Source organism: Falco punctatus (assembly GCF_963210335.1).
Source record: "Falco punctatus genome assembly, chromosome: 17".
Classification (NCBI taxonomy): domain Eukaryota; kingdom Metazoa; phylum Chordata; class Aves; order Falconiformes; family Falconidae; genus Falco; species Falco punctatus.
Window position 1 is genome coordinate 1,483,515 of NC_137597.1, and position 13,740 is coordinate 1,497,254.

A 13,740-nucleotide genomic window follows, 5' to 3' on the forward strand; every position below is an offset into this window, starting at 1 on the left:
AGACTTTATGCCTTTGATGTTTGCACCAGTGATGGGTAATTCTGACTTAGCGTACTGTGGCTGCTGCTGTAACAGTGCCTTCATTTGTGTTTTCCTTTCAGACTTCTATTGATATATTGACCACAGTTGTGAGGAATACAAAACCTCCTCTGTCTCAGCTCCTGATCTGCCAAGCATTTCCTGCAGTGGCTCAGTGCAGCTTGAACACAGATGACAATGCTACTATGCAGGTAACGTTGTGGGGAGTACTGAGAATTGCAGGGCTACGCAAGTCCAAGAGAGGTGACCAAGTAAGACGGGTGACATAGCCTTTAAGGGAGCCCAGGCTTTGCTTGTCAACAGCTGTATTGGCATCTCCTCAGGAGTCTCTGCCACCTCCTGTTTATCCTGAAAGTACTGCTGTTCAAGGCCCTGGAATGACTTTTACTGATCGTTCCTTAATTTAGAGGACTGGTGTGAGTAAAGCAGCAGCCTTGATAGTTTTTCTGTTTTAGGGCTCTAGAGCGCACAAAAAAAAAAAAACCAAAAAAAACACCACAAAAACCAAAACCCAAACAAAAACCCAAAACATTGCATTTCTTCCCCCATTAACTTTCATCGCAGCTAGGAATGGCAGAGGGTGTTCTCAGGAACACTCTTGGGCATAGGGAAGAAAAAGACCTGTGCAGAAGCCTTTCTAGACCTCCTCCTCCTCCTGGCTGTTTTCTCCTGTACTCATTTAAGTGGGAAGGGGAGGGCAAACTTGTTTTTGATGGAGCCATGTATGCAATGGAGGGAGAGCCTGGATTAATCTCAAACAGCAGTTCTGCCTGAGCTGTGCTGGCAGGCTCTTCTATTACCTGATCATGTCTTTAGAGTATTTAAGCAAGAAGGAAAAAGCATCGGAGGCTACAAGAGCAGGCTGCCTTTTCATTCCAGCTACTAGGTGGCATATAAATAAAAAGCTTTCATTTCATTCCTTATGTAAGAAGTTTTATAGTGCCAGCTACCCTTTGCCACATGAATACAGACCATAGAAATGGCTTTCCTTAAACAGCATACCAGTAAGAATAGATTGGAGACCAGCATGCTGGTCACTCTGCTGGATCTTTGTTTTCAGAAGAATGCAAAACAATTGCAGCTTGGCTGTTGGCTGTTAGTGAGCTTCATTAGCTCACTAACAAGTGAGAAATGAAGACAGCAAAGTGTAGCATGTTACATGTAACATGCTACACTTTGCTGTCTTCATTTCTCACTTGTTAGAAACTCTTGGAATTTCTCTGGGTAACAAGACTGGCCCAAAACTGCAACTAATTTAGGTTGTCTTTGTATTTACTAGATGATCTTGAGACCTGCTTGGGCATAGAAGAGTTTTGTACCTGAAAATGCACTGAAGTCTGTAGAAATTATTTTTAAATTTAAACACTGATTTTACTGCTCTAATAGCTCTAATAGAGCTTGGATCTTTTACAGATGTCACCAGTTTGCCCATTGTTTTCATCTTGGTTAAGGGTCTTTTGGGAGTGATGACAGGAGATGACTTCCCATGCTTCCCACTCCCTTATCTGGAAAGGGAAATTCTAACATGATTATTTTCTTTTTCAGAATGGTGGTGAGTGTCTGCGTGCCTACGTCTCAGTAGCGCTGGAACAAATTGCACAATGGCATGATGAGCAAGGCCACAATGGACTGTGGTATGTGATGCAGGTGGTGAGCCAACTTCTAGATCCAAGGACCTCAGAATTCACTGCTGCCTTTGTGGGCAGGCTGGTCTCCACTTTAATTTCAAAAGCAGGAAGTGAGCTGGGAGAGAATCTGGACCAGATCCTGAGAGCTATCCTGAGCAAAATGCAACAAGCAGAGACACTCAGTGTAATGCAGGTGAGCAGGCTGGGCACCCAGGAAAGCAAGTAGAAGTGTCAGGAAAAGAAATTGTAATTTTTAAAAAAATTGTTTTATAAAACAAAACATACATATATTTATATTGTATATATGTTTTTATATAATATATAAAAATTATACTTATAGATATGTATTTAATACATAATGTATAATAGAAATATAATATGTTTCTATTATATATATAAAAAACAAATTACTGTAAGAAAGTAATAAAAAACCTGATTATTTATAGCTAGTACAATTGAAGGGTCTACGTATCACCTCGAAGTAGTCGTGTAAATGCCGACTTTGCTCATACAGAGTTATCCAGATTATGGATTTTGTGGGTAAGCTTTAATGCACCTTAAATAATGCCTCACGGCTTTGTGCTTGCAAGCAGTGAATGTTTAGAGGGGCCAGGAGTTGCCTAAGCAGGGATGCTATGGCAAAGGCAGCACATGTTTTCGAGCGGTTTTGTGCTGTATTTGTAGGATAAATGCCTTGGAGTTCAGACAAGGTGAACTTTTGGTGAGTTGGAGGTGTGGTTGGCTTGCATCAGGTGAGAGGCCACACAAAAAGCATCGTGATCTCTTCTAGCCTTGACCTACTTCTAGTGGCACAGTTTTATGGAATGGTTTTATTTCAGTCATCTTCATTCTCTCTCCTGTCTTTCTTGTCAGTGCCCTTAATGTAGAACATGGTGGTGGGCCCCCTGGTTCCTCAGCAGCAGCTGGGGGAAGATGTTTTGCTGGCACTGTTGAGTAAGATCCCACCTTTGCCCTCAGTGCAGCACTTGGCTGAGGCTCACTGTGCTCTAAGCCTTTTATCTTTCTTGTGTATTTCTCTGGTTTTTGTATGTGCATTTTTCAAGCCAGCATATGCTGAGTCAAGAAGGCCGTTCGGGTGTCGGCACAGATTTCATCTTAAAGCCTTGATTTTAACACACCCCACCACCACCACCCACCCCTTCAGATACACTGTTGATTCTTAACTCTTCCGAGTTAAAATCGGTTCCAAGTTAGAAGATCTGGAAGCTGTCAACACGAGGTCCTGTAGCCAGGGAAGGAGAAATGAGCCTTTCACAAGGCTGAATCTCTTCCCTGTGTTAGCCTGGAAGATGGGCCTCTGGAGTGGGCAGCTTTTCACCAAGGAAGCCTGCAGAGATGCCTTCAGACTTGGAGACTGACATTTAGAAGTATGCAGGGTGTGAATTCTACCCCAGGTCTTTAGGAGTCAGACTGTAAAACTGCATCTTGTAAAAAAAAAAAAAAACCAAACAAAACCAAACAAAACAAAAACCAAAAAAAAGGAAACCAACCCACACCCAAAACAAAACACAACAAAAACCCCCAAAAACCTTTCTAAAATTGCAATTCTTTCTCTGAAACTTGTGTTCAAAGTGCACTTGGAATTGGAAGAGGCCTGAATGATGATGTGTGGTCCTGTGACAGAGGTGGTGATGGAAAACCCCTGTCATGAAAGGGGAGGAGAATATGGGTTCTGGCTCTGGCCCAGTAACTTCTGTTCCTTAACTTGATGATGAGATGCATTTCTGCTTAGATATGCCTAGATTTGGAGCTCTGTGTATAGAGCCATGTGTACAGCTTCTGGTCCATTGAGCAAACTAGGGCACTTGCAATGTCTGAGTGTTGCCATGTGATATTTTTGCTAGTCAGAAGTCAAATGCAGCCTCTGATATTTTTTAAATAGCCTTTTCATCTTTGCTTTAAGGTTTGTTAGTTTGGGGCATGGTTGTGAGTAAATTTATTCCTTCTGTGTGATTTTGGGGTGGTTAAAACATATTGCTGTTGACTGTAGTAGTTTATTGCCTGCTTTTGTAGCAGACAGTGTCTTGCAGATGCTAACACTTTCTCTTCCTCTTGGGGCTGGTAATCACAGTCTGCACTTCTGCAGGGAGCTCAGTTACTTGAATATTTGATAAAACATTTTCAGCTATTAAATTATGTACGGCTAACATTTCCTTTCTCCTCCTGTAGTCCTTGATTATGGTGTTTGCTCACTTGGTTCACTCGCAACTGGAGCCACTCCTGGAGTTCCTGTGTAGTCTCCCTGGACCAACTGGGAAGCCTGCTCTGGAGTTTGTAATGGCCGAATGGATGAGCCGGCAGCACTTGTTCTATGGGCAGTACGAAGGCAAAGTCAGGTGGGATGTTTCATAAGCAGGATCTGCGCGTTAACGTTAGCTGACTGATGATCCCATTGTAATTAAACACACTGGGTGTGAGGGAAGGGGGAGCTGGTTCAGGCTTGGATTAGTGTGTGCCAGCACTGGACAGAATTGGTTCCTGCACTGTCAGTTCAGCTCAGGAGAGCTGTGATAACTGGGGCAATCTCTGATCTTCCTCTAAGTGCTGCTCTTGGTGCCTGGTGTTTCTGTACTGGAACAGGGTGACCCAAGGGGGAAGGGGGTGACTCTTGCAAGCACAGGAGTGCTTTTGAGATTGAACTTCTGTGAATGGGATGAGAATAGCTTCCAGACATGACATTTTCTTTGTAGAACATTGTAGAGTTTCAGGACATTGTAGAGAGTTTCCTAAGAGAATCTGGTGATTTCTTGTTGATTTAGTGACCTCTTAAAAGTCAGTAAAGAAATCAGCTGAAACCGTTTTCTCCCCCTTTTGCTGTAGGAGCACGTTTGTCTTCTGGTGGAGGCTGAGAACTATATTCCAAAGCACAAAATGCCCTATATTATTTTAAATTTTACCGAAGCTGCTGTCTTTGATTTTTCTGGAAATGGGAAGCCTAACAGACCACCCTTAGGGGTCTTACCAGCTGTTAACTCACTTCTTAGTATCTGTTGGTGTGGGTTTTTTTTATTAAGGCAGTCACATGGCCTGTGAAATAAATACTGAGAAAAAGCATGTTTGAAGTGGAATTTTGTGAATGATCATGCAGAACAAGAGGCAGTCTGACTTGGGGATCTGGTGCTGGTTTTGTTCACACTTGGTCTGTTTCATCCTTAAAAGCAGTGGTTTATCCCCATTTTGACAGAACACCGTTGTCTGCAGGATTCCATGTGACTGCTTATGGCCACAGGAAAAAGCCCAGGCAGATGCCGATGGGGAGAACAAGGTCAAACTGTTGTTCAGAGCTGTCTCCACAATGTCTGAGACTAGAGCTGTTTGTGTACCAAGACTTGGCAAGGCTCTACAGTATATTAAACACTTTGATTTGTGTTGTTTACAGTGATGCTTATTGTGCATTAGAAAATGCTAAATGTTTTTGTGCATATTGAAGAAAAGCAATGCCTGCTCAGGGGACCCTCGTGTATAGAGTTAGTAAAAGGAACGTGAAGATAGCTGGTACCTTCTGTGTGCATCAGTCCCCATCCCTGTGAGTGGCAGGTTGAAGAAGTGGCTGTTTGCTCTTGACCAGCATGATGAAAGGATGGGAAAATTTTGAGCAACTGAAGGGTGGCATCTTAAGATCTGGGTCCAAACCAGCAGTATGGGTATTGAGAGCCATAGTGTGGGAGGAAAGGACAGTGTGAAGTGAAAGCACAAAAAGAGTGAGTTTCACAGAGCTCCAAAACTTCAGTTTGAGACTTGTGGAGCCAGGAGAGAGGTTTAAGAGTGCCAAGCATAAACTGGCATCCTTAACCTGTAGTCACGGTCTCGGTATGATCTGGAAATGGAGAAGGCTTGAAAGTGTGGAGCAGAAATCTGAGTAGCAGAGATGGAATGAACACATGAAGATACCAAAGGAGCAAATTAGAAGGTCTGACTGTAGCAGAGCTGTGAAGGACCAAAGTGAAAAAGAGCTTTGAGACTGGAGAAGAGTAGAAGAAATGTTCATAGCTGCAGATCAACCAAATTACTACTTTCTTACCACTGCTTTCCTCTTAATTCCATCATCATCTGCATGTGATGCCTCAGGAGTGTGTTTAACCTTGTGGCCCTTCTGAACTGGAAAACCTTTTATGTGTGTATGCAGGGTCTCTTAGTGTTTAATCCAAAGCTTTGTCAGTGTTCAGCTTGCTGTGCAAATCAGGATATGAGTCGCGTATCAGATGCTGGCATAGATCAGGAGAAACAGGAAAATTCTGTAATGTTCGTTCTTGGCAAACGTGTAGTAAAAAGGGCATCTGAATGTCTGCTCTGGAGATGTGTTCCCTATTAATAGTTCACTGAAGGGCTACAGTTTAGGAAAATCCTGATTTGTAATTTTCCTATTCCCCGCTCTCCAGCTCTGTAGCATTGTGTAAACTCCTTCAGTACGGCATCAACACAGACGACAAGCGACTTCAGGACATTAGGGTAAAGGGAGAAGAAATATTTAATATGGATGAGGGAATACGGACACGATCAAAGTCAGCCAAAAGTAAGCAATCGTTTTGCTGTATTTTAACAGGTTTTTTTTCCCATGTTAGTGTATGCTATGAAAGGCCTTAAAATAGATCTTGTAGATCACACAAAGCTGTGGGAGATATTTCCTACAGAAGGTGCATGTTGGTTTTTTAGAGCTAATCCGTACATCGTGTACTTACGTATCCATTACTTGCCTTAATTCTGCCAACAACTGATTTGAAAGACTCCTGATGTCTCTGATTTAATACAAATGGATGAGGTGATTATAGAATTGAGAGTTATTCACTGCTATTTTGCGTCATCCTGTTCCATCTGATGAGAGAGAATGGTAATTGCTGGCATTTGAGTTAAACTAAGATTAATGCTAATATCAATAGGAATTAAAACCAGTGCTCCCAGTTTCTTTGATAGGATCTTTCCTTTTGTAATTAAGGACAAATACACTAGCTATCCCGTGGAATAATTAAGCCCTGCAGGAACACTGATGAGGAAAAGCTGGAGCTTACAGTGTCTCAGAAAGGGTAGAGGCATGCATGGGAGTGCTGTGCTGCTCATTTGCTCGAAAGCACTGCTAGATGTGTAAACATACTTCAGAGAAGAATGCTTAATGAAGTCATCTGTGACTATGATTTCGTTGAATAGACTCACCAATTCATCCAGCTGTGAAGATTTTAACTATGCCTTCTCTTCATTCAAACTATGCAATATTTGATACTGCCATTAAGGTCTTTGGGAACCTAGCTGCGGAGGTATATGGGAAGAACATTTAAGGTTTTTATGTCAGTTCCTTTTTCCTCCCAACCTGGAAGTTTTGCTTGTATGTGAGCATGTTAAATGTATGGTATAATTTAAAAAAAAAACAACCAAAAACACAAAACACACCACAAAACAAAACCAAAACCAGCCAACCAAAAAAACACCCAGAAGCAAACAACACCCCTCAAAGCCTCTCCCAACAAACCCCAAAACCACCACAATAAAAAAAGGCCTGGTTTTAACGTTTTCTTAAAAGCAGTGTGAATATATATTTTTATTCTCTTACAGATCCTGAACGCTGGACAAACATTCCTTTGTTAGTAAAAATCTTAAAGTTAATAATAAATGAACTCTCTAATGCAATGGAAGCAAATGCATCTAGACAGACAACTGCAGATTGGAGCCAAGGTAAAATACTAGGTTTGCTTTGTCTCTTTGCATGGCTTAAATCTACTTTGTAATCTCTTCAGTAATTAAGAAACTCACAATAGTAAATAATATACCTGTAATTACAAAGGCTTAAATAGTGATCCAAAGGTTAAGATCAGTATTGTGTATTCTCATACCTGAAGATTGTTTTGAGCTAGTTTGGAAGATGGGATCTGACCGTATGCCAATAAAATCATCCTTTCTTGGTATATCTGGTTTACCTTTCTTCCTCCCTGAGTCAAGCATCCATTCTTGCTGCTGCTTTTTGCTTGGCTCCAATTCCTGAGTTACTCATTCCAAAAGGATAGTAAAGGTTGCAGGTGTTTCCCTTCATCTGCCTACACAAGCAGGATGTTTGCCTGAAAACTAGCAGTCCTCTTTAGAGTGGTCAACAGGCTGGACCTCTTGGATTTGGATTATTTTTGGAAGAATTATTTTTTTTCTTAAACAGATGATTCAAATGATATGTGGGAGGATCAGGAAGAGGATGAGGATGAAGATGAAGGCTTAGCAGGACAGTTCTTATCAGATATTCTTTCCACAAACAAGTATGGTAAGTAGTAACAGCTTTAAAGTGCTTACTCAAAGCAAAAACAGAGTAGGTGACATCCTAGTCAAAGTTTTTTTTCCTTGACAGCAGCTCAACAAAGGCTGTGGGCAAGGGGAAGGAAACACTACACTGGGATTTTGAATAAGGACCTTCTGTAAGAGGGACATGTCTTTGATTAACACGATGATTAAATAACTGCATTTTTCACCTGAGTTCAAATGCTGCGTAGGCTTCATGTTGCTGTGAGATGTGTGCAGGTATTTCTTCTAAAGAGAAAACTGATGTTCAAAGATGTAGACATGACCTTGAAATGACAGTGTAGTAGAAATGGATGAGCTTGTTTGTGGAGTGATGTTGAGAAATAATTGCTGCATAAAGATGATGGAATGGGTATATCATCTCCTTTGCTCTCCAGTTTGCATATAGTCTTAGAAGGGAGAACCTTACAGGCAAATACAATAAGGGAGACTACTTACATTAGCGCAGAATTGGAAATGGGTCACTGTGACATAAGATCAAGGCATAAGACTATAGTGCACGTAACTAACAAACCTGCTTGTCTAGTATCCCTGGTATGCTTGTCTCACCTGTGTGTTCCTTGAGGCTCTTGCTATGACCCGTCTTGTTCTGGGATTTTCTCGTCATGTGAGCTCAAGCGGATATTCTGGATACAATTTTTATTTTTTTTTTACCCAGCAGTGCTGAAACAATTACTATTTTTTTTAATCTTTGGATTTCAACAATAGTCTAATAGATTACTTCCTGAGATATTTTGCTCTGTTTAATGTTAAAACCTGCTGATTTGCCTCTGACAGATGAGGATTACTACGAAGATGATGAAGAGGACGATCCAGATGCATTAAAGGACCCTCTTTACCAAATAGATCTCCAGGTGATGCTCTAGAATGAGGGGGTTTTAATCAGATTTCTATCATTCTTTATAAACGTTTTTTTTTTTAATGTTGTACTTTAAGAAGACTGCAAACCGCCAGTTACTGATTGTTGTCCTGAAGGTACTCAGTTCATTGAAATTACTTTGGAAAGTGCTGAGTATCCAAGGAATGCCTGGAGCTATTTTTCTTTATTGGATCAATATCAGTAACTTGCAAATGTGAATGAACAAAGCTTTTTGAACAGAGGGATTTGAAACTTGTACCTGTGACTTCACAGCTATTTGCTGAAGTCAGAAATAGGTTGGAGACCGAACATGACAGAATTTCATGCTCCACTTGGAGGTGCTCCCATCCAGTCAGCCCCTGTATGATACTGTGCTCCTGCTTTTTACCACCACCTGGCAGCTGTGTATTAGCCTTTCCCCCCTGCTGCCACCCTTCCTTCTGCATCGCCTGTCTGTTCCCTGCAGTCCCTTTGGCTTACTTGATGTGTGTTGAGGTTTATCTTCCAATATGTGAAAGAAACAGAATTTCCAAAGTGACGTGATGCTAACTGGGTCTTTCTGTCTTCCTTTCAGGCCTATCTCACTGACTTCCTCTGTCAGTTTGCACAGCAGCCCTGCTATGCAATGTTTTCAGACCATCTCAATGAGAATGAAAAGCGAGTGTTACAGGCCATTGGTATATAAACCCGTGCAAGAGACCACACTGATCATATCTGAACAATTATTTTTTTTTTTGCTTATTCCACGTTTTATGATTCAACATAAAACATTTTCCAGTGTCTGCCTGCTTGTTACAGGTGGATGATGGCCTCGTTGCAATGTATTGAGCCTCATCTTCACATGAATCTGCTAAGGGATGGAATACTAAGAAAGCAACAAGGACAGAAGTCTGTAGAGCTTTGCACATTTCGTCTCACCATGGGAGCACTTTCATTTTCCACAGTAACTTTCCAGGAAGTTCTTAAAGATTAAAAAAAAAAAAAATTGTTCTTAATATTTTTAAAAGCAAACTGTACCTGTGAAGAGGCACTTAACTGAGTTTCCCACAGCACAGTTGGACAGAGAAAGGAATTGGGTCACTTACAGATTGCTTGGATGTATCTTGAGAAATTGGAAGGTTGTTCCTCTTTGCGCTCACATAACACATACAGGGTAAATATCTTGATCTTACAGCGTGACTTCTTTTTATAGAACTATAGACTCTTCTATCAGAGATGCCTAAATGGTATGGAAACTGTTTACAGGAGTTTGGATGGGAAGCTGAGATAATAAAACTGAATGCATATCTTCTTTCCTGTTGTGGATGGGGCTTTGTTGCTCACATCTGCTGCCTAGTCCCATGGGAGCAGTTCTTTACTAACGCTTTTGTGTGCACATGCTCAAAGGAAGCTACCACTTAAATTTCTGTTCCTGTGGCACGTGGCTACTAAAGACTTTGGGTTTATGGAACATAAGAAGCCACAATTTTTAGGGGAAAAAGACCTGACTGTGTTTAACATATTTGCTCCATGACAGCCACTCTGAACTACTTTGCTTCCTTCACACTCCTGTGTGTATTTTTATAGAGTGGTAAAATAACATTTGCAAATTGATTTACCCATAAGAACAGTGTGATGTGTCTCACAACACCTCTCTGCCTTTGGTTCCCCCTTGGGGAAAATGAAAATAAAACTATTAAAATGTACATTGGTATCCTCCTTATAAAACAGATTTAAAAGAAACTTGCACTTGTTTCCTGAAGTCACTTTTTTTAAGACTTACTTCTCCTTAGGAAACTTTCTGTATGTGCTGCCTGGAGGATGTTAGGGTATTTCACAGGAGTCGTCTGGACAGAAAGGGAGTCCTGTAATGGATACATCTTCTGCGTAAAAGAAAAGGCTGACCCATTATAGAGTTTCCTTTCTTAAGAAAGGTACTTGCAGTTCCTTTGTGGAACAATATGCTTTGAAGTTGTATCTAAAAACCTCCAAAGAGCTGGAGTGATTCTGTATCTTACTGGTCTAACAGAGTATAGCTTTTCACTTTTTTACCAGGAGGGGATAATAAATTAACTTTTTAACAGCCAAAGATGGCATAATTTGTTTAGCAAGTGTGGGGAAAATGGTAAAATAACTCTGAATTCTAAAGCAGACCTTGCTCCCCTCTCCCACCCAAACCCCTCATGTTGTGTCTGAGAATGGGCACAACTAGCGGGGAATCCCCACCATTCGCTGCAGACTGACCTGAATGGTCCTTGGGTTCTCAGCGGTTTTGTATGAATAGCTCTGTGAGAGGCAGGATTGGAAGCCTGATGTTTGTGTGTGTGCATGTGTGTGTGTGTGTCTAATAAGGTATATTAAGCTCTGATTTCCAAGCAGTTGTGTCGCGGTGTCTTTCTTCCCTGTGGATTCTCTGGTGTATAAGAATATATAATTAAACGTGCTATGGCCTTCCCTTCAGTGGGGATGCTGGTGGTTCTTTCTTCTACCTAAACATTATTTTAATTTTTTTTTTTAAAGTCTATTAGGAATTTTGTTGTGAGAAATTTGTCTCTCTCAACTTTCACTGAAAAGGGCCAACAAGTTAAACTAAACAGTGCAGTCTCTTGAGGAAACCCAACTAGAAGCAGATGGCCGCAGTGGTGTATCCTGATAGCTGTACAGGAAGGATCGAGTGTCTTCAAAGTGACTGATCCCCACCCTGGGAGGAGGTAGAACCATCCTTCTTTGCCCTGTGTGTTAGCAGCAAAGCTCATAGCAGTCATCCATTCTTGGAGGTAAGAACACCAAACATCTGGAAGCATCAAGGTGTGTTTTGGGGTGTCAGCAGTAAATGGAACACATTCAGGTCTAGCTCGTGGAGAGGTACTGATGGGGTTCACTGCTTTCCAGTGGGGGTTGGCTGCTGTGTGCCTTAGGGGAGCTCACTTTAGTTTAAGTTGGATGGCAGGTTTAAATAAGATCATGAAAAATGAGACTGACTTAATACTACTGATACTGTTCCTCATCCTGAACTGAGAAACCCAAGGATTTCTTTGCAGTTGCAAGGTCCAAAAAGTAGATGGGCCAGTGTCTTGTAGAGTTCCTGTTGGAGCTTGTCGGTGTGTTGGTTAGAAACTATTGATTTGCAGGTGTTAATGGTTTTTCCAGGAAGGGTATCTGTTGAGAAGGGAAGGACTGGGGGAGAAGTGGCCTTTGGGGACCAGTGCTCTGTTCTGTCCCTCCTGCAGCATATAGCTGGCGCGTAGGCTGAGCTGGGCGGGCACGACGTGGCAGTGTGCCACACTCCGTCGCAAGCAGAGTGGTGGTGTGCGGGATGGGTTTTGGCAAGAAGTACTGTGATTCAAGCTCCCCCCTAGAAAAAGGCCAAGTAGGGTGTGAGAGCAGCCGTCTGCAGGGGAGGTGGCCTGGGGCAGCTCCTGTGCCCCTCTGTCCTGCGTCACACGGTGCTGGACTCTGGGTGGGGAATCCGTAGGCAAGAGCTGTGTTTGGTGTGAGGCTGCTGGTGGCAGGAACGTGGCATTCGCAGAGGGCGAGGAACGCTGGGCTCCACCGCCATGTGCCAGGGCTGCTGCCGGCGCAGGGCACCCCTCTGGCTCCTTTTCTACGGTTGAGAAGAATCTAAAGCAATAGTCTTAAGGGTTACCAACGCCGTCCCAGGAGGTACAAGCTGCCCGTTAAACTAGAACCAGACGGTGGGATGGTGGCTGCCACCCTCGCGGGCTGCGTTGTCACCAGCCAGCAGAGCAGCTGGGCTGAGGCTCTGCAACGAGACTTTATGCACATTCATGAGTATTGTCCATGGGGGACTTTGTTAGTTTACTTGTGGGGCGGGTTTTTTTTGTATTGACAAATCAACGCTTTTCATGTATAAACCCGCCTGCCTTCCGAGTCTTTGCGGAGGCGGGCCCGGTGCCGCTGAGGGCGGGCGCGGGACTCGAACCCAGGGCCTTCCGCTGCGCGGCCGGCAGCGAGCGGTGCATGCTGGGTCCGTGCGGCGAGGGGGCGCGGGGCACGCCGGGAGCCGTAGTCCGCCTGGCGGCGCCGCGGGCGCTGGGCCGGGCCATGGCGGCGGCCGGGGCCCCGGCGGGCGGCGCGGGGCGCTCGAAGGTGGCGCCGAGCGTAGACTTCGACCACAGCTGCTCGGACAGTGTCGAGTACCTCACGCTCAACTTCGGGCCCTTCGAGACGGTGCACCGGTGGCGCCGTCTCCCGCCCTGCGACGAGTTCGTGGGGGCCAGGTGAGTGAGGGGCGTAGGGGGGAGGGAGGGGAGGGCGAGTGTCCCGGCGGCAGCTGACCGCCGCTCTCTGCCGCCCGCAGGCGCAGCAAGCACACCGTGGTGGCCTACCGCGACGCCATCTACGTCTTCGGTGGGGACAACGGGTAAGGCCGCGGCGGGCCTGGGGGGAGCAGGCCTGGGCCTGCGGGGCGTCAGGCCCGAGGGGCCGGGGGCCGAGGTCAGCGGGCTCAGCCGCCTCCCGTTCCTCCCCGCAGGAAGACGATGCTGAACGACCTGCTGCGCTTCGACGTGAAGGACTGCTCGTGGTGCAGGTGGGCCGCGCTGTGCGCTCCAGGCTCTGCCCCGCTGCTGGCAGCACCGGGCGATGCCTCTTCTGTCTGCAGCTCCTCGGGCCCGGGTGTAAAAGCTGGGGGCTCTACCAGAGCACGCGAGGGGAAGCGTCACCCCCAGCCCTGGGGCTGTCCCAGCTGAGCTCTGCAGGCTGCTGTGCAGCTGAGCTGTCCGGGAGGTTACTGAGTGCCCCCACACAGCTCCTGCCAGCAAGCGGGTGCTGAGCACCACAGGGATGGGCAGTGCCACGGGTGCCGCTGTTTGTACAGGCTGTGAGAGCACTGGGAGGATGCGCAGGCAGAGGGACTGGGTTACTGCAGACCCTCAGGGCAGGAGAGGTGCCAGGGGGGCTCACGGGTGTCTTTGCTTT

At 44.6% G+C, this 13,740-nt stretch overlaps 2 protein-coding genes across 5 annotated transcripts in view; both read left to right on the plus strand.

The window, feature by feature from the left end:
• The window catches only part of IPO9 (importin 9), a 39,611-nt gene extending 29,069 nt beyond the window's left edge, over positions 1-10,542 (plus strand). Inside the window, exons 17-24 of the mRNA XM_080367447.1 lie at positions 102-230; positions 1,585-1,860; positions 3,858-4,024; positions 6,068-6,201; positions 7,233-7,352; positions 7,825-7,926; positions 8,739-8,815; positions 9,395-10,542. Coding sequence (XP_080223573.1) covers positions 102-230; positions 1,585-1,860; positions 3,858-4,024; positions 6,068-6,201; positions 7,233-7,352; positions 7,825-7,926; positions 8,739-8,815; positions 9,395-9,505 — 1,116 coding nt within the window. The 3' untranslated portion in view covers positions 9,506-10,542. The remainder of the gene's footprint in view (positions 1-101; positions 231-1,584; positions 1,861-3,857; positions 4,025-6,067; positions 6,202-7,232; positions 7,353-7,824; positions 7,927-8,738; positions 8,816-9,394) is intronic.
• A 1,796-nt stretch (positions 10,543-12,338) lies between these two features.
• Positions 12,339-13,740, plus strand: part of LZTR1 (leucine zipper like post translational regulator 1) — a 35,062-nt gene continuing 33,660 nt past the window's right edge. The window contains exons 1-3 of one of the 4 annotated variants that reach the window (XR_013924128.1): positions 12,339-13,040; positions 13,121-13,183; positions 13,295-13,351. Coding sequence is in view for 3 of the 4 variants with exons in the window: in XM_080367448.1 (XP_080223574.1) it covers positions 12,601-13,040; positions 13,121-13,183; positions 13,295-13,351 (560 nt within the window). In the remaining variant the exon portion in view is untranslated. The remainder of the gene's footprint in view (positions 13,041-13,120; positions 13,184-13,294; positions 13,352-13,740) is intronic. The other 3 variants (XM_080367448.1, XM_080367449.1, XM_080367450.1) reach the window with 3 other exon arrangements.